The sequence below is a fragment of the Rhinatrema bivittatum genome, chromosome 3 (assembly GCF_901001135.1).
Source record: "Rhinatrema bivittatum chromosome 3, aRhiBiv1.1, whole genome shotgun sequence".
Classification (NCBI taxonomy): domain Eukaryota; kingdom Metazoa; phylum Chordata; class Amphibia; order Gymnophiona; family Rhinatrematidae; genus Rhinatrema; species Rhinatrema bivittatum.
In genome coordinates this window covers 191,294,636-191,320,263 of record NC_042617.1, presented here as the reverse complement: position 1 = coordinate 191,320,263, position 25,628 = coordinate 191,294,636, and the positions used below count along the sequence as shown (strand labels likewise).

At 43.7% G+C, this 25,628-nt stretch overlaps 1 protein-coding gene across 1 annotated transcript in view; it reads right to left on the bottom strand.

Annotated features, from left to right (window-relative positions):
- Positions 1-25,628, bottom strand: part of ADGB (androglobin) — a 790,434-nt gene that overhangs the window by 263,824 nt on the left and 500,982 nt on the right. The window contains exons 19-21 of the mRNA XM_029594040.1: positions 24,001-24,115; positions 14,315-14,485; positions 8,674-8,812 (exon numbers count right to left, since the gene is read on the bottom strand). Of these exons, the coding sequence (XP_029449900.1) occupies positions 8,674-8,812; positions 14,315-14,485; positions 24,001-24,115 (425 nt within the window). The remainder of the gene's footprint in view (positions 1-8,673; positions 8,813-14,314; positions 14,486-24,000; positions 24,116-25,628) is intronic.

The window sequence follows — 25,628 nt, the reverse complement described above, 5'->3', positions numbered from 1 at the left end:
AGGGCCCATGACCAGTACTGATCCACTTCCTGACACAGGAGGTACAACCCAGTGCCTTCCTGCTTGTTGACATACCACATGGCTACCTGGATGTCGATCTGGATCAGGACAACTTTGTTGCATAGCCAATCTCTGAAAGCCATAGTGCATATCAGATCACCCGAAGTTCCAGGAAGTTGATTTGTCAGGTATGTTCCTAGGCGTACCAAAGACCCTGGGTTCCGAGCTCATCTACATGAGTTCCCATGGTTAATACAATTTGAGTTGGGGGGACTCTGAAACGAGATCCCCTGTTCCAGATTGGAAAGTACCCGTCACCAGGACAATGAGTCCCTGAGAGACAGGGTGACTCGGATGCAATCCTGGAGGCTCTGAGTAGCCTGGCACCACTGTGACCTCAAGGTCCATTGGGCTCCTCGCATGTGTAAACATGCCAGGAGAGTAACTTGGACATTTGCGTCCATATGGCCCAACAGCTTCAACATATGCCAGGCTGATAACTGCCTGCTCTGTAAAATCTCTGTTGACATGGTCGCCATGGCAACAGCCCTGTGGCAGGGCAGAAAGGCCTTGGCCTGAGCTCTGTCTAGCAAGGCTCCTATGAAGTCCAATTGAGATGACATGCTGAGATGGAACTTTGGGTAACAGAACAAACTCCAGTGACTCCAGCACCCAAATCAAATGGTCAAGCACATGGACCTGATGGCCTCTGCCTGAGACGTGCTCTTGAGCAGCCAATCGTCCAGATTCAGGAAGACATGCATTCAAAGCCTTCAGAGGTGTGCTGCCACCACGGACCAACATTTTGTGACGACCCATGGGGTGGACACCAGTCTGAACAACAACAGTTGGTTCTGTGTTCCCACCACAAATCAGAGTTACTTCCTGTGACTTGGGAAGATCTCGATGTGAGTGTATGCGTCTTATTAGGTTGAGGGAGCACAGCCAGTCTCCTTTTTGTAAAAGGGGGATAAAGGTGCCCAGAGAAACCATCTTGAACTTTTCTTTTTTTAGACTTAGGTCTAGGATAGGACAGAGTCCTCCTGTTCTCTTTGGAATCAAGAAGTACCTGGAGTAGAATCTCTGCCCTCTTTGCCCTGGTGGTATGGGCTCGACTGCCCTGGCCATTAAGAGGAAGGACAGCTCCGCTTATATTACTTGCTGAAGCACTACTACCCCCTGGAGGGCAATTTGGTGGGACACCCAATAGATTTAATTGGTACCCCTGACGGATGATGGATAGAATCCACTGGTCTGAGGTTACATAGGGCCACTGGTTCACAAGGTTCTGCAGCCTGCCCTGACTGGTGGGTCCATCTTCCCGGGTTCAAGCAACTGGCTTATTTTCCCTGCAGCCCAGTCAAAACCCTATCCCTGGATTACAGTGCGAAGCCGGCAGGAGCTTGGGAGCTCTTTATTGCCTGGAATGGCCACGGGAGCTCTGATGATGCTGACCGGAGTGAGGAGGCAGAGGATAGTACTTCGTTTGGCAAAAGAAAAACTTCCTGGACCCTGGCCTCGACAGCCTTCTGGATGAGGACAGATCTGGAGTACCAGCGGAGAGTTGGAGGGTTTCATGGTGGACCTGAAGCTGGGCCCCAGCATCCCTCACCCTATTTCCAAATAAATTCTCTCTAGTGCAAGGCACATCAGTGAGTCTTTCCTGTACCTCCAGTCAGAGATCTGAGGCCTGCAGCCATGTCATTCTGCGGGCGCCAATTCCTGCTGCAGAGAATCTCAATGCCATCTTGAAAACTTTGTAGGTCACACGGACCTTTTGTTTTCTACACTCCAGACCCTTGTGCACCAGTGACATGAGGGTGACTTGCTGTTGTTGAGGCAGCTGCTCAGCCATCTCATGCACCTAATTCCAGATGTCCCATGAGTACTGGCTCATGTAGAGCTGGTACGCATTGATGTGGGCAATAAGTATAGCACCTTGGAACAACTTCCTCCCAAGAATGTCCATCGCTCTGTGATCCTTCCCCAGGGGCACTGAGGAATAGGTCCAAGAGTACCTGGCCCTCTTGAGAGTGGATTCGACCACTACTGACTGGTGAGGCAGCTGATGCTTTTTGAATCTGGCAGCCTTCTGGATGAGGTAGATACCATCTGCCTTCTTGTTAACAGGAAGCACTATGAGAGGATGTTCCCATATCCTCAGCAGCAACTCCATAAGGATCTCATGTACCAGGACGGCCACAATTTCCTTAGGAGGCTACATGAACTAGAGGATCTCAAGCATTTTGTGCCTTGCATCCTCCTCTGTCAGAAGATGAAAAGGGATGCCCTCCATCATCACCCTCACAAACTCTGCGAATGTTACGTCCTCAAGCAGGGATATCCTTCACTCATACGGAGGAGAATGGTCTGCCAGGAGACCATCAGAGTCCTCAGAGGAAGACTCCATCAGATCATCCCCCCAGGGGTCATAGGGACCCTCATCCTCACTGTATGCTACAGAGGATTGGGCCATAGGTGCTCGGCCTACGTCCAAAGGTACAGGCACTGGTAGAACTGGATGAGAGGCTGCAGGCTTCCTCCTCAGAGGAACCAGCAATGACCACCGTATTGGTAGGGGGAAGGGACTGATGCTGCCCCAGGAACCGATGCCAGGTGGGTCGGTAATGCACTGATGAGCACATTGAGCTTCTCCAGAAGTGGAATGAGGGCAGGCAACCCCAGCTCCAGTGCCATCAGTGCCACAGGAACGAAGACCTGCACCACCCGCTCCACCGCCAGTTGAAGTCAGCAGACTTTTTTTGGGTACTAATAGACTTTTTTTGGGTACTTGCCAGGTTCTTATGGCCTGGATTGGCCACTGTTGGAAACAGGATGCTGGGCTTGATGGACACTTGGTCTGACCCAGCATGGCATTTTCTTATGTTCTTATGTTCTCCATCTCCTCCTTGAATGTTGCCGGTGCCAACGCTAACTGGGAGGAAGGAGGAATGGCCAGATCTTCCTCAGACTCGCAAGGGGGATCGGTGTGTGGCACCAGGTCCGGTGGAGTCTGTTGTGGACTCCGGGCATCGATAGAGGATGGGTGCTTCTTGCCACAGGGTAACTTCAAGGGCATCGCAGTAACAGCCAGTGCATCCCCGTGCCTGGCTCCATGCATCGACAGGGATCAGTGCCGATGCTTCTTAGGCTTCCCTTGATGCTTGGCCCAGTCTTTCCCAAGTGTTGAGATCAAAGATGATGAACCCGTCGTCCTTGGCCCGGAAGAGATCGACAACAGTCAATCTCTGGTACTCCTATCCACTGGCAACATTGACGGAAACGATGGTCCCGCTGATGTCGATGGCGTGGTATGCATCGGTGAGGCTCCGAAGTTCTTCAATGCCGTGCAATACAAAACAAAGATGTTTTCTAAAAGCTGTGCGAGAACGTTGAGTGCTTGGGAAAGTTGAGTTTTGAGCATCATTGATGTAAGGAAGTCAACAGTAAAGGCATTTTGAAGATATGGACTCTGAAAAATGGGAGTGTTGGGGTGAGCGCTTTGACGATTATAAAAGAGATAAAGGTGAAACTATGGAGACAATACGTTTGGTTTGTCTGTATGTGGTAAGAGTAAGATACTGTGAAAATTGAGTGTGGATACATTTGGGTGATTTCGTGGAGGAAACATTTGAAGATCTGTGTATTATGCTCCCCTGAAGAAGCCGATTGCACAGCGAAACATGTTGGGAGTATGAATTTGTGAAATAGAACTATGAAAGAAATACAATGCTGTAAAGAGGGAGTGGAACAACTGTATTGTTATATAGTTTTCCTAAAAGAAACATTTTTTAATGGTATGATTGTGTGCATGAATGTGTTTTTATGGTGAACATTTGCTATTTACTCTATGTATCCAACGATGAATAGAAATTAAATGTTTTTTGAAGATTTTTGATAGAATGTTTTGTATACAACAATAACAATTTTTTCTAATGAACTTATATGTTACTATATATGATATGTTGTGCTAGAGTGTGTGATATAATTTTCATATAATTGCCATTTTTTTAACCAATTATTTAGTGGCATCCAGGTATTTGAGGAAGCCAATAAATTGTGCCCTAGGTTCACCCGCGACCTGTACATCAAAAGGGATGACTTTAATCACCCTCTACAAAATCTGTGAAGGAAAAGTCTTCAGGTACCTGTGTAGAATTAGACCCCTTTGAAACCTGAATACTCAGACTGAAAATAAGCAGGGTACAAAGACCCCTTGGACTCTGACTCATCTATGAACAGAGGTTCTAAGACTGGCAAGAACACTCCAACCCTGGAGACAATGGATACAAAAACCTAAAACACAGCTTAGTGAACTTCAGGGATGAGTAAGAGTGGGTGGCAGTGTTCTAATGGGTTGACCCTAGCCCCGAGTTCTCAATTAGTATGAAGCTGACCCTTAGTGCCTTCTACCAAGTAGAAACTGACCAGTAAACAAATAAGAATTCTACCAAGCTTTATTAGGTTACTTTCTGTCTCTCTGTGCTAAATTCTGTGAATCCAGCTCTGTATGACCTAAACAAGAAAAACAAAGGGATTAAAAATTCAATCCGAGTCTCTCTCATCAAGCCAAACAGGGAATTGTCTAATTGGTAGCCAGTTTAAATTCTCACCAGGCAAGTTCAAGTCCTCCTGTTTGCAGTATCTCTAGTTATGCCATAGCAAAATCTCATTTTTGTTGCAATTCTGCTACCATTGCAAATTCTCTGCTCTCAGTGGTCTAGCACTAATGTTTTCAGGGTGGGTCTGAATCCAAGTGGTGCTAGGCACATGATTGATTGTGCTTTATCTATGTGCCCAAGATTGGTCAAAGCCTCAGAAAGTATGTTCAGCTAGCCTGCCCACTTAATCATGAATTCATTACCTGTTTATGAAATATCATATGTAGTTCATTTAAGTCTATGTGTAACATGTGGTTTTCCTAGCTTCTTTTGCTCAAACTGTCTTCTAGACCTTTGGACATTTTTCTCCATAGCTTGGTGTGTATCTACCCTGCTCTCTGCCCTTTTGCCCTCCTCCTTTTTCATAGGTTTCCTGTTTGTACATGAGTTAGGATAAAAAACAATATTTAGCTCTTGCCTGCATGGCCCACAAAGCATATGTGTCTAAACGACATAGGAAACAGTTATTCATGCTTCAAAGACGTTTATTAAAAAAATCAAATACTAATCCTATTTCTTAGAGGAATCAACCACATACAGTAATAATAACAAAGCTTTCTCAAAATATCCTTCTCATATTGTATAAAGAAATGCTATGTTAAGGACCTTCATATGAGTAGGCTGTGCACATATCTATTTTAGATTGGTGCACACTATCCCCTTTGATGCCCAATTCCAATCATTGGTCCATCATATTTTTACAAAATTAGTTTCTCATATTTTTATTTGTTACAATTGCATGTAAAATCATAAAACTATAGTCCCCAAAGTTTTATAAATGATGGAGCTTCCCTGGCATGCTTTAGGTTGCATAACTTGTAAAATTATCTCAATATGCCCTTGACATACAGATATTTATCCTGAGCATTTATTTTAGATTCTTAAGTCATATTGAGTTCCATATTCAAATGCATTTAGCAAACTCAAAGTTAGCTAGCTAAATGAATATTTGGGCATTTATCTGGCTACATTCTAGCCGGCTAATAAAATTTAGCTGGCTAAGTTAGGGGCATTCTGGATGCGTAACTGGGAGGAGTGAGTTAATTTAGCTGGCTAACTCCAATGTTCATAGTTAACCAGATAACTTAGGGGGTCATTTTCAAAATGCAATGGGTCATTATCGCTTGCGATAAGGTCGTAATTCATGCAATATCGACCATATCACAGTGATATAATTTAAATGAGGGAAAGGGGAGGAGTATGGATGGGATTAAAAAAAAACTTTGGGGCTGGTTGCGCTGCGGGCAATAATATTTTACACATTATTGCCGGCAGTAGTGCCGGAAATAGCTACACCTTTTTTCAGGGGCACTATGGGGGCGATAGTGTGCGCCATGGCTGCGAAAATGCACCTCTGTGATGTGGCAGGGTGCACACTATCTTCCCCCTCCCCCCCCCCCACCTGTCCCTTTTCTAACCATGGCTCTTCATTCCACTATATTTATAGCAGAATGAAAAATCCTATGGTAAGCTGGTTAAGCCTGGTCAGGCCAAAGACCTTTTCTAAATTTCTGGCTGTAAGTTAGCTGGCTGACTTTAAGATAACTAGTATGAGGCAAGATGGCAGCATAGTATGTGGCATGAAACGCTCAAGCTGAATCCTTTGCAACTATTACCTGGAAATACTGTGATATGCCTGCTAAGAGGAAAGGTAAATAAAGGATTTACCCCTCCGAGTCCTTACCACCATTGACTCAGCTTGATATTGAGCATTTTCTGTCCGCTCCAGAAGTTCGGGGAACTGATGAGCCCGCTGGGAATCCCTATGAAAGAGAGCGGGGAGTTCCCTTGGAGGAAGCTTCCCTGAGCCCCAACCAGTGCCAGCCCCCAGCTCAGCGTGAGCCCGGAGGTGAACCAACTCAGACGCCCACCGATGACGTGGTGGATGCGACAGAGCAGGAGGGGGGAGTCACCACGGAGGTGTTGATCGTGGAGAACTCTCTGAACGCCGTGGAAGAAGTTGGTCCTGGCGATAGAGGAGAGGAGATTGGGCTGCTGGAGAGCCCCGGAGGAAATGTGAGAGAGGGGGTGTCTATAGAAGAATATGGTGCCCAGATGACATCGAATGCTGGGGGTGAGTTAACGGTCATACCACCTAGACCGGAGACTATAACTCTGGAGACTATTTGGGAGTTAATGGTGGGACTCGGGGCATCACTGAATAGATTGGAAAGGAAAATGGACTCAGTTGCCCACAATTCTCAACAGAGAACAGATGAAATTCAGGAACAAGTACAACAAATTTCGAATAAGGTCGGTGTGGCAGAGAACAAGATAAAAGCATTACAGGACTTAAATGGGACAATTCTCAGAGATCAGATATCCTGTTTAAGACGTCTGGAAGCTATTGAAAATAGTTCAAAATATCTCAATATAAGGATTTTAAATTTTCCTAACATTGCTGGTGAAATTCCTTTTAGTACTTTAAAAAGATTTATCATGGAAGCTCTCTCTTTTTTGCCTGAGAATATTCCCTCTATTAACAGTTGTTACTTTGGGGCGGATTTTAAAACGAGCGCGAACAGCCTACTTTTGTTTGCGCTCCAGGCGCAAACAAAAGTACGCTGGATTTTAGTAGATACGCGCGGAGCCGCGCGTATCCACTAAAATCCTGGATCGGCGCGCGCAAGGCTATGAATTTTGTATAGCCGGCGCGCGCCGAGCCGCGCAGCCTACCCCGTTCCCTCCAAGGCCGCTCCGAAATCGGAGCGGCCTCGGAGGGAACTTTCCTTTGCCCTCCCCTCACCTTCCCCTCCCTTCCCCTACCTAACCCACCCGCCCGGCCCTGTCTAAACCCCCTCCTTACCTTTGTCGGGGGATTTACGCCTCCCGGAGGGAGGCGTAAATCCCCGCGCGCCAGCGGGCCTCCTGTGCGCCGGGCCGCGACCTGGGGGTGGGTACGGAGGGCGCGGCCACACCCCCAGGCCGTAGCCACGCCCCCGTACCCGCCCCCAAAACGCTGCCGACACGCCCCCGAAACGCCGTGACGACCGGGCCCGCCCCCCGACACGCCCCCGACACGCCCCCCTCCGAGAACCCCGGGACTTACGCGAGTCCCGGGGCTCTGCGCGCGCCGGGAGGCCTATGTAAAATAGGCTTCCCGGCGAGCAGGGCTCTGAAAATCCGCCCTTTTGTGAATAAGAGAGCTCCGTCAAGAGAAACAAATTATGTAAATGTACCAGCAAACTTGACTAGTTTTTTTGGAAAACTCTAATATGGATGCTATAGAGAGGAGTACTCTCTTGGCATCATTTATTTACAAGCAGGATGTGAATTGCATTATGAAATCTTATTTTAGGAAGTTTCCTCGGATGTTCTATGGCCAGCCGGTGAAGTTATTTCCTGATTTGGCTCAGGCCACTCAAATCAGGAGAAAAGAATTCCTTACTTTTCGTCAGAAAGTTATTGATTTAGGATTTTCTTTTGTGTTACGTTATCCATGTAAATGTATCCTAAAAAGAGGCACTGAAGTATTTATATTTTTTTAGTTTGATCAGTTAAAAAAATTTGTGGAAGCCAGATTACCTACCACTTCTTCCCCAATAACTCCTAATGAGTAGAAGGTTTAATTTAGGAATGCTGGAGTATAATGCCCTATTTGAATGCTAAGTTTTTTTTTCTTTAAGAATTCTCTTCTTAGATTTTCATTGGCCTCCTACCCTTTGTTTCTATATAAAATGCTTTTGTTAAAAGATTAATCAAATAATCTATAACATGATGGTGATGACTAGGTTGGATGTATATAGTTAAATTATCATGGTATATTTGTGTAATTGCACCAAATGTTAACAATATAAGTTCTTCTTGATTTGTAAATGAAAAATCTAATAAATAAAGAATTAGAAAAAAAAAAAAAAGATAACTGGTAATATGTAATAGTACAAATGCACTATTAAATATACCCTCAAAGTTAGCTGGATAAGTTTATCCGGCTAATTTTGCTATCTGGACTGTGTCTGATTATGGACCTCATTATAGCCAATAAAAAGAATAATTATAATCAGTATAATACCTGAAGAAAGTGGCTCCTCCATCAAATCTCTCGAAAGTGTAACATCCACAGTGAGGCTTCGGAATGCAAATATTAAATCAGGCGTTGCCTCATTCCCAATTTCTTTAGTTATCAGATGCCACAAGGCAGAATTAAAGATCTAGGAAATAAAACATTGGAAAGTTCTGGTGAGCTTTTTTGTAAACAAAAACATGATTCTTATGTAACTTTAAGCAATTGCTTTAAATTTTTGTAATAGAAGTGTGAACTATACTTTGGGGGTAATTTTGCAACAGCCCATAGAAATTTTACATCAATTTCACACGTGTGATTTACACCAATGTTCAAAGGAAAAGTATGCACATATTTTCCATTTGAAAATTATTCCACCAAAATAACCAACACACATTTTCATTTACTAATCCATGTGCATAATTTTTGGGGGAAAATTAATGCACACAGTTTTGAAAATCTAGTTGTATCATCCCCAGGAATACTTCCTTTCACAGTGGGTAAACTTACATGCATGCAGTCCATATCTGCATAAGCTTGCTCGCATATTGGGTGGGTAATTTTGTAATAGGTCATATCAGTGAGTAAAGCATCATTTTACCTGCAGAAATACCTTTCTGTAACCACAAATGACAATATTTACAATTTGTAGTAAAAGTGCTTTCAGGCTGAGGGTTCCTGTGCATAAAGCACATATTAACAGCTGTAAAAGTCCCTTCAGACTGTGGTTGGTTCTTACAACCAGAGTACAAAAGCATCAGCATAAGACTTACATGGGCTCCAAGTCTAGAGAAAAGCATAAGCAGAAAAGGTCGGAGTCCCTCCAAGCTGGGTTGGGCTCCCAAGCATGGATTATTGAAAAAGGAGATGAGGCAGAAGTGCCTTCTTTGCTGGAATGAGCTTCCCACCTCAATTCACAGACATGGCAATGGTACTAAAAGTGTTTTCAAGCTTCAGCACATTGAATTCCTAAGACATAATTCCAGGCATGCTCCTACTATGTGGCAAAAAATCATGCTGTCGAGAATTGTCCATGGCATGAGCATCTAGAATGGGAGCACAAGCTAGAAAAGAGCCAAAAGGTGGACCATAGTTGAATAAAGGAGGGGAATGATGAACCCTTTGTGGGAACTTTTGGAGTTATGGCAGAGGACGGTCTGCAGGCATGGTCCCATTGTGGAGCAAAAGAGCATATTGTCAAGAACTTCCCACAACTTGAGGATGAAGAATGGGAGTGTGAGTGGGCACATACTTTTGTGAAGATGCAAAGCTGTAATTTGGTGGATGATCCACATCTGGGATTTTCGGACTTTGTAATCCCAGTTGAGCTGAATGAAGTTCCCACCTAAGCTTTGGTAGATTCTGGGTGTGACAAGACACTCATTACGAAGAAGTTAACTCAGAGACTATATGTTAACTATAAGAAGAAGCTGACACTTGATTGAATACATGGGCATCAGTAACAGTATCCCACCTGCCAGGTGGTACTGATAAAAAACAGCAGGACAAGCCAGTGAAGAGTTAGGAGTCCTTCCTGAGCTCCCCTATGCAGTTTTTCTGGGGTGTGATTATCCCCAGTTTGAGACTCTGTGGATGCAGCTTAATGCTGGGTTTACCCATTTCCAGAGACTTCATCCTGGGGGAGGTCAAAATTAGATGAGAAGAACTCCAAAACACACAAAACCTGATGGCAATGCCGCCAAAGAAAGGTGGGTTATTCCAGTTACTCAGAAAACAAAAGTAGAGGAACTCACTGCAACAAAGATAGATTCCATGCTGCTACTGCCCAGGGATAATTAGTGGCTTTCCCCAAGTCTATCTGGTTAATAACGGTTTATGGACTTTTCCTCCGAGAACTTGACCAAACCTTTTTTAAATCCAGCCACACTAACTGACTTTACCACATTATATGAAAGTTCCAAAGCTTAATTATGCATTGAGTAAAAAAATAGTTTCTCCAATTTGTTTTAAATGTGCTAATTTCAAGGAGTGTCCCTGAGTCTTTATGAAGTCAATATTCAAAGAACATTCAGCACTATTTAGCCGGATAAGTGGGACTTATGTAGCTAAGTAGTGGCTGCTGAATATATATATATATACGTTCAGCAGCTATCGCTGAGCTGTACAAGTCCCTTATACGGGTAAAATGTACGTACAAAATATGTGGGCGTGCAATGGGGGGATCAGGGGTGGGGCGAGTTAGATGTATAATTTATATACCTAACTACCGATAATCGGAGTTAGGCGTATAAATGTATGACCAAGTTAGACGCCCCATAGAGCAGGTCTAAGCTTAGCAGGGTAGACTTATCCAGAGAAGTGTGCACATATATGTGTATATTCAGCATCTTTGGTGTGCCCCTGAATATACATCATAACTTAGCCGGATAAGTTATATCCGGCTAAGTTATTTAAATGGCCAGCTTTTGAATATTGACCTCTATATTTTTTGAAAGAGTAAACAACCAATTCACACTTAACCTTTCTACTTCACTAATGATTTTATAGATCTCTATCATATCCCCCCTGAGCTGCTTCTTGTCTAAGCTGAACAGCCCTAACCTCTTTAGCCTTTCTTCATAGGGGAGCTGTTCCATCCTCTATAAATTTTGGTTGCCCTTTTCCAGTTCAGCTATATTCTTTTTGAGATGCAATGAACAGAATTGTAAACAGTACTCCAGATATGGTCTCCATTCTCCATTTTTTTTCATTCCTTTCCTAATAATTCTTGATATTCTGTTTTCTTTTTTGACTGTCACCACACACTGAACCAAGGATTTTAAAGTATTATCCATGATGAAGCCTAGACCTTTTCCTAGTTGGTAACTCCTAATATAGAACCTAAAATTGTGTAACTATAATTGGGACTACTTTTCTCTATATGCATCATTTGCATTTGTCCATATTAAACTTTGTCTGCCATTTGGATACCCAGTCTCCCAATCTACCAAGTCTTCCTGCAATTTCTCACAATTCTCTTGTGATTTAACAACTCAGAACAGTTTTGTATTGTCTGCAAATTTGATGTCCTCACTCATTCCTTCTTCCATATCATTTATAAATATATTAAAAAGCATCAGTTCCAGTATAGATCCCTGAGTCATTCCACTGTTTACTTTACACCATTGAGAAAAATGATCATTAAGTCTGTTTCCTATCTTTTAAAAGTTTGCAATCCATAACAGGACATTGCCTCCTATCTGATGACTTTTTAATTTTCTCAGGAGTGTCTCATGAGGGACTTCGTCAAATGCCTTCTGAAAATCTAAATACACTCCATACACCAGCTCATCATTATCTGCAAGTTTATTAACCCCCTTCAGAAAGGGGCGGATTTTCAGAGCCCTGCTCGCCTAAATCCGCCCAAAACCGGGTGGATTTAGGCGAGCAGGGCCCTGCGCGCCGGCGAGCCTATTTTACATAGGCCTACCGGTGCGCGCAGAGCCCCGGGACTCGCGTAAGTCCAGGGGTTCTCCGAGGGGGGCGTGTCGGGGGCGGGCCCGGTCGTCGCGGCGTTTCGGGGGCGTGTCGGCAGCGTTTTGGGGGCGGGTACGGGGGCGTGGCTACGGCCCGGGGCGGTCTGGGGGCGTGGCTGCGCCCTCCGTACCCGCCCCCAGGTCGCGGCCCGGCGCGCAAGAGGCCCGCTGGCGCGCGGGGATTTACGCCTCCCAGAGGGAGGCGTAAATCCCCCGACAAAGGTAAGGTGGGGGCTTAGACAGGGCCGGGTGGGTGGGTTAGGTAGGGGAAGGGAGGGGAAGGTGAGGGGAGGGCAAAAGGAAGTTCCCTCCGAGGCCGCTCCGATTTCGGAGCGGCCTTGGAGGGAACGGGGGTAGGCTGCGCGGCTCGGCGCGCGCCGGCTATACAAAATCGATAGCCTTGCGCGCGCCGATCCAGGTTTTTAGCAGATACGTGCGGCTCCGTGCGTATCTACTAAAATCCAGCGTACTTTTGCGGAGTATGAAAATCCGCCCCAAAATGTAGAAGATTGGTGAAGCAAAATTTCCCTTGGGTAAATCCATTTTGAATGTGTCCCATTAAACCAGGTCTTTCTATATGTTCTGTGATTTTGTTCTTTAGAATCATGTCTATTATTTTTCCTGGTCTATAATTTCCCAGCTCACCCCTTAAGCCCTTTTTAAAAATCAAAATTACATTGGCCACTCTCCAATCTTCAGATACAAAAGAAAATGTTAATGATAGTTTACAAATTACTAGCATTAGATCTGCAATTTCATTGTTTAGTTCTTTCAGAACTCTGTGGTATATATCATCTGGTCCAAGTGATTTGTTACTCTTTAGAATATCAATCTGCCTTATTATATCTTCCAGATTTACCATGATTCCCTTCAGTTGCTCCAAACCATCACCATTAAACACTAGAGGTGTGCATTCTTTTTTCACGAATTATCCGGATAAGTGACAGCTACTGAACATAGCCGGATAGTCACTGGCTGCCACTTAGCCAAATAAGCCTACACTTATCCAGCTATGAAGTGCTAAAAGCGCTTTAAATATTGGACTCCGATTTTATAAAAGTATGTATATATATTTAACATATTAAATAACTGTGATGTTTGTGCAACACGTTTGAATTTATGCGCAGAAGCAATTTATTTTATATACTTGGATAAACTTTGCTTAAGAAAACATTTGTGCATGTTAATCCCAAACCATCAGTTCACCAAGACCTTTACCAGTATACCCAGACCCACCACCTAAAAACTGCAGACAAAAGAAAACTGAAATTTCATTTCCACACAGTAAATGGAAGGTGAAAAAGTGTGTACATAACTTGGATAATGTGCATGCATATTCTGCTTTTAAAATAATATACCTGTGTGCATACTTCCAAATTCCACCTTGGAACACCTATAAAACACTCTTTTTGTGCATACACATTTATGACTACCACTGCCAATACACACACATTCCAGGCCTTATGAAAATACACTTGACCCATACAATGGCTACTTATGTGTGTCTTTCTACATTTAAATTTTATGTGCATAAATCCTGCTAAGTGTTTAAAAATGAATCCCTTAGGGGTAGATTTTAAAAGGCCCGCGCCCACATCCATGCGCGCGAGGTTCCCAGCACGCACACTTGGAAGCAGCTATTTTACAACATGCGCGCATGATATAAAATATGATTCCCATGTTCATATGCGCACCAGATTGAAATGTCTGCATGTGCGGGTGGGTGACCTCCTCCACAGGTGGTGAGGGGGGGGAAGGTTTAAAAGAATCGCGCAGTGATGCAATCAGGCCTTTGCCCAGTTCCCTCCCAGTCCGCTCCAATAAAGAAATGGACTGGGAGGGAACTTCCCTAACACTAAACTTATCCTTCCTCCCTCTTCCCTTCTTCTCCCCGACCTCTAAACCTACCCTAGCTATCCCCAATATTTTTGTTTTTATACTTACTGCTCCTCTGGAGCAGAAATAATATCCGTGCGCAGGTCAGCTGCCGGCACGTGCTTCGCCCCTCCCTGCCCAAACCCTGGCCCCTGGCCTGCCCCTTTCTTCAGGCCTGGCACTTCTGTGGGTATTGGGAGTTATACGCGTGGCCGGGCCCTTTCTAAAATGCCCTGGTATTTGCGTGCATGGGCCTTTTAAAATCGACTTGATAGAGAATAAGTTATGTATGCTTTTACCTTGAAGTATTCTTCAGTATTCAATATGGATTTTTGACTAGAAGGAGGGCAGAGAATTAACTCTAGCTGTTTCCAAGCTCCGTGAAATTCTTTCTCATTGCTGAAGTTATTTATCATATTTCCAAGGGCTTTCATGATATCTTTAGCCTGTTCTATAAAGCGGCAGCTCTCCTGGGAAGAGAGGGTATAAGCAATTAGTTTGGATAAAAGCAAGCCTGTTATTTACTGCAGCATAATAAAGAAACTCTTCTATTTAATTTTCTTATTAGTTTTATAAGATAAACATCTGTTCAGATATTTGACATATAGTACATTATCTATAACAAGAACATGTACATTTTATTTAGTGAGGAAGTCAATATATGCAACTTAAATTCAGGAGTGCCATGATCACGTTAAGCAAGTTTGCTTACTTTTAAACTGGATTTTCCACAGACAGCTGGATGACGTCATCCAATGGTGACAACACAGATCTAGCTCTAAGAGCTCAGACTTTATTGGGTATGAACGGGAGTTCCCATGCATGCACACTGCCTCATAACTCTCTTTAAGAACATAAATTTTAGTAAGATAGTCTTCATTTTATCTTTACTCTGCAATAGCTGATCCGCAGGATGTCCTCCCGCTAGTAGGTGGGAGTCAGAAAGCTTATCTGCTGTTGCTTCTGCTTTCTCCTCTACAATTGAAATTGCATGGGGTATTTTAGCCTCACAAGCTCTGCTGGCCCCATGCAGTTCCAAATGCAGAGAGAAACAGGCAGAAGAGGAAGAAGCAGCACCAGGTGAGTGCAGCTGGTAACATCTATAGGTTCCTGGACATGGAGAAGACGAGACAGCTGAATATGCTAGGAAGCTGGAGTGTTAGGGGAGAGGGAAGGGAAGGTGATGGTGATGATGCCAGAGTGGGTGGAGCGAAAGGATAGGAAAGGAAGGGTGATGGTGATGGTGATGATGCCGAATGGGTATTGGTTGAAGGGAGAGGGTAGATAATAGTGATGATGTCAGGGGTGGGGGGGAGGAGGGAGAAGGATAGGAAAGGAAGGGAAAGGGAAGGTGATGATGCCCAGAGAGATGGAGGGAGAGAGAAGGGAGCCAAATGGAAAGTGGTGATACCAGGGGATAGAGGGAGAGGTGTAGAGGAAAGGAAAGAGAAAGTGATGATGATGCTGGAGGGAAGGTGGGGGAGGAGGAGAGGACAGAGGAGAAAGTGATGATGCTAGGAGAAAGAGAAAAGAAGGTGATGACTGCAGTGAAGTTATGGAAGATGGAAGACAGTGGAAGATGATGATGATGATAGGGGTGGAAGATGAAGGAAGGGGGAGAGTGGAAGAGATTAGAAGGTAATGATGATAGTGAAGGGAAGATGATGATGATGATGATGAAGCCAGGGACTGGGAGGGGGGGGGGGGGAGGAAAGAGAGAGAGATGATTCCAGAGGAGGGGGGCGGGAACGTGATGGTGTGCCACAATGAAGTGAACCCTATAAATTTATATCATTTAATATGGATTTCCATCAGGAAGTGCACATTTATTGTGATTATATAGTTAATTAATTTAACATTTAGTTAGTATCGAGATCCTTTGGACACCTCGATTGACAGGTTGAGTGAATCAACGTTTTTGGCACGAAGCATCGCACGTCTCGCGAGAATTGGTATAAATACTTGGGTTGACAGCGTCTTTAGTTGATAGTAGCAGAATGACCTTCAATGCATTCCACAGGTATGAGATCTTTTAGAAGCGCGATTTGTTGAGTCCTTGGTTGTGATTTACGTATGGAACGGTGACACTAAAATTGTTTTGGAATACGGTAGAAACTATATAATAATAGACTTGTTTTTTAAGTAATAGCACAATTCTTGAGAGTTTCAATGTCCATAGTTATATAGCAGTTTTTCTTCTGATGTTAAATATTTTTTTGATTTGCTGATAATTTCATAAAGCATGTATATAGGTTTTTTCCCGGTATTTACATAAGCTAGAGATATTGTTCTAAGAAGGTAATTTATAGGTATTCTGATGTCTATGAATGGCTATGTACGTCTCATAAGTATTCTATCACATTGATAGTAATTTTTTCCGTACACTGGATAACCAAGAGTATTTTGTGCAATCCATAAGTAGACATAGTATATGATTATTTAATTATGTATTTGTTTTTTAGTGACATAGTGTCAATTAGGCAGATGCAATAGACTGGAGTTCTGGAAATAGCGGGACAATACCAAAACATTTTTTTAGGAATTTTCTCATTTTTTCTATTGCAATGTGGTTTATTCATTGTTGATTTCTATTTAGGAACAAATGTATGTCCTTACGTGATACTGTGACATTGTGACAGCAGCCCAGCAGGCATATTTTAAGTCCTGCTAATTGAAGTAAGCATCACTGAAATAACTAATGCTTTTGGTGTGGGTTATTTCTTCACTAGTAACATTGACTTCATTACAATTTCTGATTATTAATTATATACACGAAAAGTCAGCCTCTCCAGTTTCATTTAATAAGACATTCTTTATATTTTTCTGTATACTATGCTATACACCATTTTGATGTCTAAACACATTTTTAAGTTTAATTTGTTTGTAAACCATGAGTTTGCACACCTATACATGTATTTTATGATTTTATGATTTGAGTTTGTACACCTATAAATGTATTTTATGATTTCATTATTTTAATTATTTAATTGTGTTGTTTCAAATTTATATACATACAAGCCGTTAAGCCCGTTAAAACGGGCTACATCCCTCTGTCTCTCACCTCCCCCTCTTTCTCTCTCCCCTCACTCTTCACCACCCCCTCCCTCACCCACTCCTCCCCACCCTCCCTCTCCTATCACTCAGTCCCTCCCTCCCACTCAGTCTCACTCACTCCCTCCCCCCTCTCTCCCTCCCTCTCACTCACTCAGTCCCACTCACTCTCACTCAGTCCCCACTCCCTCCGTCCTCTCCCTCAGTCCCACTCCCTCCCTCCCTCTCTCCCTCAGTCCCACTCCCTCCCTCAGTCCCTCCCCCTCACTCAATCCCTCCCTCCCACTCAGTCATTCCCTCCCCCCTCCCTCTCACTCACTCCCTCCCCCCTCCCTCTCACTCACTCAGTCCCACTCACTCTCCCTCAGTCCCACTCCCTCCCTCTCTCTCCCAGTCCCACTCCCTCCCTCAGTCCCCCCTCTCCCTCTCACTCAGTCCCAGTCCCTCCCCCTCACTCAATCCCTCCCTCCCACTCAGTCCCTCCCTCTCACTCAGTCACTCCCTCCCACTCTCTCTCTCCGTCCCTCCCTCCCACTCAGTCCGTCCCTCCCCCTCTCTCTCTTCTCCCTCCCTCGCTACCGCCCGCTACCGCCGTCGCCGCCCGCTACCGCCGTCGCTACCGCCGCCGCTCGCTACCGCCGTCGCCGCTCGCTACCGCCGTCGCCGCCCGCTGCCGGTACCGCCGCCGCCGCCCGCTGCTGCTACTGGACGCCGCCATTTTTTTTTCTTTCTGAAGCTGCCTCAGAGCGACGTGCTCGCCCGCACATGCGCGGTAGAGCTGGTCTCTACTGCGCATTTGCGGGCCGTCGGTCACAGGCCATTTATAAGGTAGATATTGATTTAATTCTAGTTTGTACACCAATACATGTATTTTATTTTATGATTTGAGTTTGTACACCTATACATGTATTTATGATTTTATTGTTTTTAATTATTTAATTGTGTTGTTTCAAATTTTTATATTTACATATTTATTCATTTCTAGTTGCCCCTGAGGCAGCTCTATGAGCGAAACTCGGCCAGAGTCAGGCATTATAATAAAGGGCTTCTTTTGATCGTCCGATTCCTATTGTCTTCACTGTAATACAGCCAACTGGATCAGCTTCCGCTTTGCTTTTTGGGTCTAGACTATTTTAATACCTGCATACATATGTGCGTGCATGCTATAAAACTGATGTTTCTCTGGGTGCACACTGACACACTCGTGTATATGTGTGCCTTTGTGCCTGTTTGAAAGTTACTGTCTAAGGATTCTGATGAGCTGAAAATATTTTCTGCTAAAATAAACTTCTCAGCAAGACAGTATATAGTCCCACCCAGACACACAACATTTCTTTGGTTTAATGGTAATACAGAGCTCCATTCAGTCTTCTTCAAGCACAGATATAAATTATCTTTAACTGATATTTAAATTGCTTACCTTAAGATTCTATTGTTTTATTTCCAAATATATGTTTGTCTAGTTTTTGTATGGGATACAACAGTACTCCAAGGCTGGTTAAATATACTATATCAAACATATGCACTGTGATATCTTGGGAGGTGATATATCCCAGAGACTACTTAAAACAACAGATTTCGTGGTAGTAATACCAGATTTCACAGCATTCATTTAACAAGTGTACCACATCTTTTATTGCAATAGTATACAGTATATTTTAAGATGCAGTTTTTTTTTTTGAAATCTCTTTATTAATATTGTAACAAGCCTAAATGAGGTACATAACAGATAATACTGGTATAAACAGGATTTGAAGAATACCAAAAGGAAAAAAAACAAAAAACAGCTACATTTCTTAGAAGTTTGTTTGAGAAAGATAAACAGAGAAAAAGAAAAGAAATAGAGAGAAAGCAAGAGAGAAAGGAGAAAGAGAGGGGGAAGTACAGAAAGATAAGATGAAGAGGAAGGAGGGAGAGAAGAAAAAAAAGGATTGGCTCAATATGGAATGTATTTACAATCATCATCCATTTTCACGACAATATGCTTATGTAGTCGTTGAGAGGCTTCCACACCCTACCCCATGACAGCAGCCGGCGGTATTTGATAGCCATGGAGAGCTCATATTTGCTAAAAAGACAAACAGAATTCCACCAGAGGTGCTCCAATAGCATATCACTGCATTTCCAATTAGACATAATATTTTGTATGGCCACAGTTAAGAAAAAATCTAACAGTTTACGAGAGGGAATGGGGAGGTCGACTGACACATCTGCGCCTTTGAGTATTATCAAGGAGTATGTAAGAGGTTGTGAAAGACCAAGGATCCGTGAGGTAGTTTTCCAGACTTATCCCCAAAAGATGGAGACATGTGGACAGTAAAAAAGCATATGGGAAAGGGAGCTCGTATCCCCTTGACATGACCAACAGGCATGAGAGGTCAGTAGACCAGCTAGATGGAGCTTCCAGGGCATCCAAACCTCCCGATGCATAACAAAGAAGGACGTTTGAGTCAGACTGGAGGAAAGTGATATGCGATTGGAGACCTTCCATACATATGACCAAGCAGTGTGAGCTGGAGGATGTAAGAATTCAGATGACCACACCGAGTACAGGCTAGAATTGGAGCTGGGGATTAAACAAGTTTTGAACAATTTATAAAAATGAGAGGCCAAATGTCCTTGAGTGCCATACACCTGGTAAAACTTGAGAATATATGGCAGATTAGTATCAAACAAGACAGGTACAGATATTATATGAAGAGCATTACAAAGTTGAAGCCAGGCATAAAACTGAGATTTTGGCAATGCAAATTGCAGTCGCAACTGTTCAAAGGTAAGAATACCATTATTTTGCATTATGGAGTGTAAAAACCAAATCCCATGGGACTACCATAAAAGCCAATTTCCAGAATGACTATCAATTTGGATCAAAGGTTTGTGCCATATGGGGGCATAATGGGATGTTTTCCAGGGGCTAGAGTCAGGCATGCAAACTGAATCAAAATCTAAAAGGGCTATGTGCATGGCCCGTAGAATGGGATTGTGTGCATGGGTGATTGAGAGTGACACAGTGGGAAAGAACTGAATAGAGTATGGGTGGAGTAGCTGTAATTCCAGAAGGAGCCAGCGTGGGACATCAAAAGGAGAGCTGGGCGTCATAAAGTAGTGATATCCTAGTTGTAAAATGAAAGCCCGATGATAAGAGTAAAAATCAGGGAAATTCATTCCACCCTCTTGGGGAACCCTTTTCAGTTTGGATAATGCTATTCGAGGGGCTTTATTGTTCTACAAGAAACAGGTAAGAGTACGATCAACATAAGTATAAAAATCCTTGGAAAAGAAGGCAGGGAGAATAGAAAAAAAATATGTAATTTTTGGTGCCAAAACCATTTTTATGGTATCGAGCCGGCCCCACCAGGAGAGATGAAGAGGGGACCACTGAAGAATAGCCGTCCCATAGTTTCTGCAAAATTTGGGATTCGCAGCAATCAATGGAAGTCGTAATATCATTATGAAAAAGAACACCCAAGAATTTGAGACCCTTAGTGACCTTCTGAACAGGAAAGAATGAAAGGTCAGCAAGAGAACCCATCAGATTTAAGGGTAACATCTCAGTTTTATGCCAGTTGACTTTGTATCCTGACACAAGTGAGTAACTAGTGATAAGCTGAAATAGTGAGGGGAGAAAGGAGGTTGGATGAAGTAAGAAGAGGAGGACATCATTGGCATTTGCGGATAATTTAAAGGTGTTAGATCCAATAGTGATTCCTTCAATAGTATATGTTTGCCTAATGGCAAGAAGCAGAGGTTCCAAAGCCAGGTTAAAAAGTAGGGGAGAAAGGGGGAACCCTGTCTGGTTCCCCTGTGGAGATGAAAAAGAGGGGACATCCTATTGTTTATATAAAGGTATGCAGAAGGGGAAGAGTAAAGGAGATTCACCCAAGATATAAAGGTGGGGCCAATGCCAAACCATTTAAGAACTGAAAGTAGGAAAGGCCATTCCACCCTGTCAAAGGCCGTTTCAGCATCTAGTGAAATCGCTATTGCTGGAGATGACAGGGCAGAAGCGTAATCCTGTATTTGTAGGAAAAGGCGGGTGTTGGTAGCAATTAAGCGGTTTTTAATAAAGCCAGATTGGTCAGGGTGTATTAGGGATCCCATATAGTGAGAAAGCCTGGTGGCCAAAAGTTTGGTGAAAAATTTGTAGTCTGTATTCAAAAGGGAGATGGGCCTGTAATTAGAGACTAGTTTAGGGTCACGGCCTGGCTTTGGAAGTACCACAATACAAGCATCTGAAAAAACATTAGAAGCATCTGTATGGGAGAGAAGAGAAGCAAAATAAGTGAGAAGATGTGGATTAAGGTCCATTTTGAAAGCTTGATAAAAGTCAGTAGTGAAACCATCAGGCCCCAGAGCTTTACCGCTGGTTAGAGTGCTGATGGCTGCTTTGATCTCTTCTGAAGTAATAGGGGCATCCAACGCATTGGTGTGAGTGGGTGACAAAACTGGGTATGTAAGTCAGGAGAGAAATTGATCAATCTCCTCAGGAGATGTTGTGGATTCCACCTGATACAGAGAAGCATAGAAATCTCTAAAGGATTGCAATATTTCAGTATCCAAAGTCACAGGCTGATTTGTTGAGGAGAGGATAGTAGGAATTTGCTTCTTCTCAGATCTTTTTTTGAGGCAGGTTGCAAGTAGTTTCCCGCATTTATTGTTTTCAGTGTATTACAAGGCCTGAGTCTGGAACATCCCAGCTTTAACTTGGGAGCTCATTTGCAGATTATATTGGTAACACCCTTTGAGAAGCACTGAAAGTGAGGAAGGCGTCAGTGAGGATATATGAGTCCGTACAAGTGAAGAAATTGTATCCTGTAGGCGAGATATGGCTGCTTTTTGGGCCTGACGAGTGTGAATTGTAGGGCTGATTATATACCCCTGAATTGTAGCTTTAAAAGCTTCCCAAAGGGTTAGGGAGGCAATGTCTGGAGTTGTGTTGAGCCGAAAATATTCAGCAATTTTCGCCTGGAGGTGCTCGACAAAAGATGTATCTGTCAGCAGAGAAGAGTTCAAACACCATTGACGGTCGAATACCAAAGGTGATGATAATTCAAGTTGGATGGAGACAGCAGCATGATCAGATATTAAGATGGGACTGATTGTTGCCATCTGAATAGTAGAGAGCAATGACCAGGAGATAAGAAAAAAGTCAATCTTGGAATAAGAGGTGTGAGGGAAAGAGTAAAAGGTGTAGTCTTTGGTAGTTGGAAGTGTGAGGTGCCAAGGATCAGATAAACCAAATGAATCCATGAGATGCTGCAACGTTTTACATGCTTTTGAAATGCAGGGAAGTGCGGTGGTTTTTTTTATCCAAGAATAGATTCAGGGGTTGATTGAAGTCTCCACCGATGATGTAAGAAGGATAATCCGATGACAAAAGATTAGTGAAGACAGATTGAAAAAAGCCAGGGTCATCCGCATTCGGAGTAGAGATATTAAGGAGTAGGGATGTGAATCGTTTTTTGACGATTTAAAACAATCGTCAGATATATTTTAAATAATCAAAAATCGTTAGAGCCGCGATACAATAACAATTCCCCCGATTTATCGTCAAAAAATCGTAAATCGGGGGAGGGGGGAGGGCGGGAAAACCGGCACACCAAAACAAACCTAAAACCCACCCCGACCCTTTAAAACAAATCCCCCACCCTCCTGAACCCCCCCAAAATGTTTTAAATTACCTGGGGTCCAGTGGGGGGGTCCCGGCGCGATCTCCCACGATCTCCCGCTCTCGGGCCACGGCTGCGTTAATAGAAATGGCGCCGGTGGCCCTTTGCCCTTACCATATGACAGGGCAAAGGTAGCGCCGGCGCCATTTTGGTTCCTGTCACCCGACGTCACGAGTGCAGGAGATCGCTCCCGGACCCCTGCTGGACCTCCAGGGACTTTTGGCCAGCTTGGGGGGGGCATCCTGACCCCCAGAAGACTTGCCAAAAGGCAGGCGGGGGTCCGGGATCGACCTCCTGCACTCGCGCCGTATGACATAGTGAGGGCAAAAGTAGCGCTGGCACCATTTTGAATATTGGCAATACAGCTTGAGTGCAGGAGGTTGCTCCCGGACCCTCGCTGGACTTTTGGCAAGTCTTGTGGGGGTCAGGAGGCCCCCCCCAAACTGGCCAGTGGGGGTCCAAGAGCAATCTCCTGCACTTGTGATGTCGGGTGACAGGAACCAAAATGGCGCCAGCGCTACCTTTGCCCTGTCATATGGTAAGGGCAAAGGGCCACCGGTGCCATTTCTATTAACGCAGCCGTGGCCCGAGAGCGGAAGATCGCGGGAGATCGCGCCGGGACCCCCCCACTGGACCCCAGGAAATTTAAAACATTTTGGGGGGGGGTTCAGGAGGGTGGGGGATTTGTTTTAAAGGGTCGGGGTGGGTTTTAGGGTTGTTTTGGTGTGCCGGTTTTCCCGCCCTCCCCCGATTTACGATTTTTTACGATTTAAAACAAAACAAAACATGACGATCAGATTTCCCTCCCCCCCAGCCAAAATCTATCGTTAAGACGATTGATCACACGATTCACATCCCTATTAAGGAGTGTATATGAGTTTTGAGCAATAGTAATCTGTGCAAGGAGCTTTAAGATGCAGCTTTAAATCTTTTACATTTGACATTAGCTGTCATCTTTTATTGAACTGATTTATTGTATTTCTAATATGTATATTGTAAACCGCTGTGAAGGCTAACGCCAATACTGCGGTATAAAAAACCCAATAAATTATAAACTATATAAAGTATTGAATTTTATATATAAAATCAGTAATTATAAATAGAATAAACATGCATATTAACTATATATAACTTCTTATCTTGCATGTAAATTGATTCCCTTTTACATTTCCATTGAACCCAAAAGGTAGTAGTCGGTTTAGGATTAGTGAATTACAAATTATGGACAATGATTATCTCCACTGCATTGGCAATGGATCACCTACCTTTTCAAGATATGGCATAATAATTTCTTCTTCTCCAAAGATAAATGGCACAGTACTGCACAGGTGGATATGGTGCCCTACAGGGGAATGTGCTGTGATGTGTAAGACATTGCGCCTGTGTAGAAAATATATAGATTAATTCCTATTGTAGGACTGATTTTCTACCATTTCTTCTTATATTCAGTAGAGATGAGGTTCGTTTTTTTCTGCCGGGTCGTTTTTTGACTCGGATACTTCGTGGTAAATTTTGGGTTTTCTCGTTGCGTTTTTTTGAAAAACGCAACGAGGAAACCTGAAACCGGGCCAAAAAACGAAACGGCAAAGGAAGCTTAAAAAAAACCCACCCTAAGCATTTAAAATCAGGGGGGGTCAGGAGGGGGCTCTTGACCTCCCCAAGGCTTGCCAATAATCCCTGGGGGTCCAGCGGGGGTCCGAAAGCAATTTCGTTGTCGGCTGCCAGTAATCAAAATGGCGCCGATAGCCTTTGCCCATACTACGTCACAGAGGCTTTCAGCGCCATTGGTCAGCTCCAGTCACATGACAGGAGCACAAGATGGCGCCGATGGCCATGTGACAGGGGCTGACCAATGGCGCCGGTAGCCCCTGTGACATGGTAGTTCAGAGGCTATTCGGCACCATTTTAAAGAGCACGGCTTGCAGTAGCACGGGCACGGAGGGCAAATGGAACCTGGGACCCCGCTAGACCACCAGGGATGTACTTAGTAAGTCTTGGGGAGGGATCAGGATCAGGGGGGGGTGTTGTATTATAGTTTATTTAAATGTTCGGGGTGGGTTTTAATTTAAAAAAAAAAAAAAGTGTCCCTCTCCCCATGCAAACCCGAAAAACGAAATTTCCCCGAAATTCGGGGAAAATTCTTTTCGGGTTTCGGGGCCTCCGAAACCACAACGAGTTAGGAAATTTCGTTGAATTTCCTAATTCGGGCGAAAAACGAACCACATCTCTAATATTCAGTACACAATACAATGAAACAAGTACTTATACATTTTCAGAATTCAAAGGAAAAGTAAAGCCGCTTCCTTATAACAGGTGTTCTCCGTAGGCAGTAGAACAAATCAGCTACATAAGTTGGTGAGCTCTTTTAGAGCACAGAAATAAGAGTTTTTTGAACATGTGCAGGTATTTCCCCATAGTCACCACCATGTGAATCTTCTCAATCTTTGCAACAAGCTAACCTTCAACTCTTAGGGAAGTGGATGGGATTCTGCAGCTGATTTGTCCTGCTGTCTAAGGAGAACATCTGCTGTAGGTAAGCAACTTTGCTTCATGGACAAGTGGGATAGTAATCAGCCAAGAAAATAGGGCCTCCCAAGCTGAGGATTATATGAAAATATTTGCTATATTCTTACATAAGTAGTCAAAATCATCAACCTGCATGCTAAAATTGGGAGACCACATTTGCTATAAATCTGAGATGAGTTTTCAAAACTACTCTGTGGTGGAAAATACATTATGTGACAAATTCTTGCAGTTCATTTACTATCCAGGCACAAATTATACATTTCAAAAACAAAACCTTCTGAGAAAGAATGTTATATTTACAATTATGAGTCTCAAATGTTTATTTCATGAGCTGAGCAAGAACTATGTTTAGATCTCAAGGAGTAGG